Here is a 6,539-nt window from a genome sequence, read left to right on the forward strand (position 1 = left end):
CTCTGTGTATGGACTCAATATATTGTAACCGGTACTTGGCTGTGTCCTTGTATTGCTAATCACATCTGTACCTGATGTCTCACTGTGTGACTGCCGCTTTGTCTGTGATCACTTTCTACCACTCTAAATTCCAAGCATCTGCCTCTAACCTAGGAAGCTCTTTGCCACCTTCTCCTCCCTCTTGAATCCTCCTCCCCCTCCCCCTCCTCCCTCTCTGCAGATGACTTCGTCAACCATTTTGAAAAGAAGGTCGACGACATCCGATCCTCGTTTGCTAAGTCAAACGACACCGCTGGTTCTGCTCACACTGCCCCTACCCTGTGCTCTGACCTCTTTCTCCCCTCTCTCTCCAGATGACATCTCGCGTCTTGTGATTTAAGGCCGCCCAACAACCTGCCCGCTTGACCCTATCCCCTCCTCTCTTCTCCAGACCATCTCCAGTGACCTTCTCCCTTACCTCACCTCGCTCATCAACTCATCCCTGACCGCTGGCTACGTCCCTCCCGTCTTCAAGAGAGCGAGAGTTGCACCCTTCTGAAAAAACCTACACTCGATCCCTCCGATGTCAACAACTACAGACCAGTATCCCTTCTTTCTTTTCTCTCCCAAAACTCTTGAACGTGCCGTCCTTGGCCAGCTCTCCGCTATCTCTCTCAGAATGACCTTCTTGATCCAAATCAGTCAGGTTTCAAGACTAGTCATTCAACTGAGACTGCTCTTCTCTGTATCACGGAGGCGCTCCGCACTGCTAAAGCTAACTCTCTCCTCTCTGCTCTCATCCTTCTAGACCTATCGGCTGCCTTCGATACTGTGAACCATCAGATCCTCCTCTCCACCCTCTCCGAGTTGGGCATCTCCGGCGCGGCCCACGCTTGATTGCGTCCTACCTGACAGGTCGCTCCTACCAGGTGGCGTGGCGAGAATCCGTCTCCTCACCCGTGCTCTCACCACTGGTGTCCCCAGGGCTCTGTTCTAGGCCCTCTCCTATTCTCGCTATACACCAAGTCACTTGGCTCTGTCATAACCTCACATGGTCTCTCCTATCATTGCTATGCAGACGACACACAATTAATCTTCTCCTTTCCCCCTTCTGACGACCAGGTGGCGAATCGCATCTCTGCATGTCTGGCAGACATATCAGTGTGGATGACGGATCATCACCTCAAGCTGAACCTCGGCAAGACGGGAGCTGCTCTTCCTCCCGGGGAAGGACTGCCCGTTCCATGATCTCGCCATCACGGTTGACAACTCCATTGTGTCCTCGTCCCAGAGCGCTAAGAACTCGTGATCCTGGACAACACCTGTCGTTTCTCAAATAACATCAAGGCGGTGGCCCGTTCCTGTAGGTTCATGCTCTACAACATCCATGAAATACGACCCTGCTTCCACAGGAGACGGCGCAGGTCCTAATCCAGGCACTTGTCATCTCCGTCTGGATTACTGCACTCGCTGTTGGCTGGGCTCCCTGCCTGTGCCATTAAACCCTACAACTCATCCAGAACGCCGCAGCCCGTCTGGTGTTCAACCTTCCCAAGTTCTCTCACGTCACCCCGCTCCTCGCTCTCTCTCCACTGGCTTCCAGTTGAAGCTCGCATCCGCTACAAGACCATGGTGCTTGCCTACGGAGCTGTGAGGGAACGGCACCTCCTACCTCCCAGGCTCTGATCAGGCCCTACACCCAAACAAGGGCACTGCGTTCATCCACCTCTGGCCTGCTCGCCTCCCTACCACTGAGGAAGTACAGTTCCCGCTCAGCCCAGTCAAAACTGTTCGCTGCTCTGGCCCCCAATGGTGGAACAAACTCCTCACGGCCCAGGACAGCGGAGTCAATCACCCACCTTCCGGAGACACCTGAAACGCCACCTCTTTAAGGAATACCTAGGATAGGATAAAGTAATCCTTCTCTCCCCCTAAAAGACCTAGATGCACTATTGTAAGTGGCTGTTCCACTGGATGTCATAAGGTGAAAGCACCAATTTGTAAGTCGCTCTGGATAAGAGCGTCTGCTAAATGACTTAAATGTAAATGTAATCAAGAGGTGTCAAGACCCCTGTGTTTCAAATATTGTTCTAGTCTAACAAAAAGCGTATAGTGCAATAGTAAATGTACCTATGATGATTCTCCATATGAAGTCTGTCTCATATGTCAGTGAGGATCATGCCTCTCTTGTGATCTCTGTTCTCTTTATATACCTTTTTACAGGGGAAGTTCGCAAGTTTCTGGAGCTGTGGCTAAACCACACTTTCACACTGACACTGCCCTGCTGCTTGCACCGGCCGCTTACTCGGGGACTGTAGATTGCTTACACTGAGTGCTTACTCGGGGACTGTAGATTGCTTACACTGAGTGCTTACACTGGGACGGTAGATTGCTTATTACGTCATCTTAGACCTGTGTCTAAATGGAAGCTTCTTATTCTAAATCTAGGTCATGCACTACTAACTCTCATTCTGCTGCTTCCGTGTTACTGTTGGCTGATTCTACTTAATGATACCAGCTGGTTGTTTCTACCACTTGAGGCGGCGTAGGTGGCATGTCAAGCGTCAGCTGGGAGAAGTCTATGATAGGTATCTCCTCTGCTTCCCCCTGTTGTCCAGTTTCTGCAGGTGTGGTCCATGGTTCCATGAGGTCCCGTGAATGCCCTGTGTTGCTGTCCCATTGCTTGATGGAGTGGGCAGATTATTTTCATCTCGTCACACCAGATATACGACATCCATAACTAGTGGTTTCCTCATTAGCATGGAGGAGTTTATGCAATCAAATTGCCCTCGTGCCGCAATTTTTGAAAACACAAAGGGGCCTGTATTGTAGACCAAAAGTCTTCTGCCACACTGCTTAGAGTTTCAACAACATGAATAACTTATTTCTAGTCTACAATCTTAGATGTTACTACTAATGTGAAAACAAGACAAAATATGACTTCTTGCTAATTTTAAGACAATAATTTTAACATTCATTACAGACAGCAATTGTTGTACAACATCATGGCTATGCTGTTGGCATCAACCTTTACACTGGATTACTGCTGTTGTGGGCCTTTAATCATCTGTCTGACTTTGTCGTTCACACAGGAGAGAGACGTGACTATCGTGGATCCTCTGGGGAGCCTCAACAACCTCATGATGCTGAGGAGACAGAGAAGAGTCTCTCCAGATCAGAACACCTCAATAAACACCCGCAGAGACCCACAGGGAAGAGAACTCACTGCTGCTCTGACTGTGGGAAGAGATTCACATCATCAGGTTTTAAAATTCATCAGAGAACACACACAGGAGAGAAACCTTATAGCTGTGATCAATGTGGGAAGAGTTTTGTTCAAACTTGCCATCTGACTCTACACCAGAGAACACACACAGGAGAGAAACCATATAGCTGTGGTCAATGTGGGAAGAGATTTAGTCGATCTGGAGATCTGACAGTGCACAAGAGAATACACACAGGAGAGAAATCTTATAGCTGTGGTCAATGTGGGAGGAGTTTTAGTCGATCTGGAGAACTGACAGTGCACAAGAGAATACACACAGGAGAGAAACCTTATAGCTGTGATCAATGTGGGAGGAGTTTTAGTCGATCTGGAGAACTGACAGTGCACAAGAGAATACACACAGGAGAGAGACCTTATAGCTGTGATCAGTGTGGGAAGATATTTGTTCAAACTTCCCATCTGACTCAACACCAGAGAACACACACAGGAGAGAAACCTTATAGCTGTGATCAGTGTGGGAAGATATTTGCTAATTCTGGAGATCTGACAGTGCACAAGAGAACACACACAGGAGAGAAACCTTATAGCTGTGATCAATGTGGGAAGAGTTTTGTTCAAACTTGCCATTTGACTCAACACCAGAGAACACACACAGGAGAGAAACCTTATAGCTGTGATCAGTGTGGGAAGAGATTTACTCAATCACACAGCCTGATATACCACCAGAGAATACACACAGGAGAGAAACCTTATAGCTGTGATCAATATGGGAAGAGATTTGCTACACCTGGCCACCTGACTCTACACCAGAGAACACACACAGGAGAGAAACCTTATAGCTGTGATCAATGTGGGAAGAGATTTACTCAGTCACACAGCCTGATATACCACCAGAGAATACACAGGATAGAAACCTTATAGCTGTGGTCAATGTGGGAAGAGGTTTCGTCAATCTGGCCATCTGACTCAACACCAGAGAACACACAGGATTGAAATCTCATAGCTGTGACCAGAGATAATCTGATAAAAGATCTGATCAAATATTAGAAAAAACATACATGAAGAAGTTGTTTCATGATTTCAATGAATTAGTGTCACAATGTAGAATTTTTTAACATTGTAGTAGGAGTATTGTAATGATTTCACAATGTAGAAGGCTAAACCTTTGTCCACTTATGAATTGATATCAACATGTTATGGATATTATCCTAATGGGGAAAAATCCAGGCTCTGAAATGGAAGAGTACTATTTATGTGATTTAACAAAAATTGACAAACAAAAAAAAGAGTTCGGATCAAATCAAATGTATTTATAAAGCCCCTCTTATATCAGCTGATATCACAAAGTGCTGTACAGAAACCCAGCCTAACACCCCAAACGGCAAGCAATGCAGGTGTAGAAGCACGGTGGCTAGGAAAAACTCCCTAGAAAGGCCAAAACCTAAGAAGAAACCTAGAGAAGAACAAGGCTATGGGGGGTGGCCAGTCCTCTTCTGGCTGTGCCGGGTGGAGATTATAACAGAACATGGCCAAATAATAATAATCACAGTAGTTGTCGAGGGTGCAACAGATGATACCCCCGGACAGGGCCAAACAGGAAGGATATAACCCCACCCACTTTGCCAAAGCACAGCCCCCACACCGCTAGAGACAAGGCCGAGTAAAGCCCACAAAGATCTCCGCCACGGCACAACCCAAGGGGGAGCGCCAACCCAGACAGGAAGATCACGTCAGTGACACAACCCACTCAAGTGATGCACCCCTCCTAGGGACGGCATGAGAGAGCACCAGTTTGCCAGTGACTCAGCCCCTGTAATAGGGTTAGAGGCAGAGAATCCCAGTGGAGAGAGGGGAACCGGCCAGGCAGAGACAGCAAGGACGGTTCGTTGCTCCAGAGCCTTTCCGTTTACCTTCACACTCCTGGGCCAGACTACACTCAATCATATGACCTACTGAAGAGATGAGTCTCCAGTAAAGACTTAAAGGTTGAGACCGAGTCTGCGTCTCTCACATGGATAGGCAGACCATTCCATTCAAATGGAGATCTACAGGAGAAAGCCCTGCCTCCAGCTGTTTGCTTAGAAATTCTAGGGACAATTAGGAGTTGTGTTACACTTACCACGTTGGTGACCCACTTGAATCAAAATGCAACACTTCAAAATGTGGCGTGCTGTTTTCTACAAATTGTCCTCTAACCAGGGATGTACTCCCAGATTCCGTGTGGTTTTTGAGCTGTTAGTTTTAACAGGACGTGCAACCTCATCTCTCTCACAATTTTTTTAGCATGATATCGATGAGTGATGACAAATAAGTGTTGCATTCCCTTGTTTAGCGACCCCTAAATTTAATGCATCACTCCCAAATGTAGCTGACTCTTCTGCAGGTTGTCCTCTAACCAGGGAGGTCCATTTCCATGTGTTTTTTTTGTTGTGTCAGTTTCAACAGCACGTACAACCTAATTTCCCCCCTAATCGATATCAGTGATTTATTGCTATTTGTCAAAACAGTGTTTCTGGTGCTTGTGCAGTTTATAAGGAGCTTGTTTAAAAAAATACAAGTAATATGATTATTGTGGCAGATGTTTGTGTATATAGCACATGTTATGTTTAGGTTTTCAATTTATCCCCAAACTGTTCCTTCATATTGGTTATTGATTTGGACACGTTAAAACTGTGTTTTGACATTGGGCTATCCCACCAAGCAAAATTATATTGAAAAGATGTTGAAAATATGACTATGCAATCAAATATTTCATATTTACATTTCATGTAACATTTGGTAGTGATATTTATTCATGCAACCAACATGACCATTTTTTGGTACAATTATATTGACATTGTTGCCCTGTTTTTAGAATATCAGGGTTAATTCTCACATGTGCCAAACCAAATGTTCTGGAGCATGATATTGGGGACTGGGCCCAGATCCAACAACATGCCTATCTAGTGAACCCTGAAAAGAGAGAGAAGCTCCGCAGTGAGGTGGAAAGTTATTACGGATATCGCAGGAGTTTCCTCTTGAAATCAGTCCGTGGTAAGGAAAACTTGATCTCTGGGGTGGGCAGTCAAAAAGATTTGTGTTTTGCGTTGAGCCAGTGTGTTTATTTGGAGTTTTATCTCTTATTCTTTTCCGTATTGAAACTGCACTGTTGGTTAGGGGCTCATAAGGAAGCATTTCACTGTTGTATTCGGTGCATGTGACTAATACAATTTGATCTGAGTTTTGTTTGGGCTCGTTCCAAGAGGACGAGAGTTCTAGAAGCAAGTGAGTTGTAGGATTCTATAGAAAGAAAAAGGAGAAAAAAATAACATGATTGTTTATTATTATTTCGGAA

At 45.7% G+C, this 6,539-nt stretch overlaps 1 protein-coding gene and 1 pseudogene across 1 annotated transcript in view; both read left to right on the forward strand.

Moving 5' to 3' along the window:
- The window catches only part of LOC135567463 (zinc finger protein 239-like), a 9,169-nt gene extending 4,541 nt beyond the window's left edge, over positions 1 to 4,628 (forward strand). The window contains exons 2-4 of the mRNA XM_065014854.1: positions 2,203 to 2,215; positions 2,598 to 2,606; positions 3,072 to 4,628. Coding sequence (XP_064870926.1) covers positions 2,203 to 2,215; positions 2,598 to 2,606; positions 3,072 to 4,126 — 1,077 coding nt within the window. The 3' untranslated portion in view covers positions 4,127 to 4,628. The remainder of the gene's footprint in view (positions 1 to 2,202; positions 2,216 to 2,597; positions 2,607 to 3,071) is intronic.
- Positions 4,629 to 5,165: 537 nt separating this feature from the next.
- Positions 5,166 to 6,539, forward strand: part of LOC135567464 (zinc finger protein 135-like) — a 3,260-nt pseudogene continuing 1,886 nt past the window's right edge.

This window comes from Oncorhynchus nerka, unplaced genomic scaffold (genome assembly GCF_034236695.1).
Source record: "Oncorhynchus nerka isolate Pitt River unplaced genomic scaffold, Oner_Uvic_2.0 unplaced_scaffold_2041, whole genome shotgun sequence".
NCBI lineage: Eukaryota > Metazoa > Chordata > Actinopteri > Salmoniformes > Salmonidae > Oncorhynchus > Oncorhynchus nerka.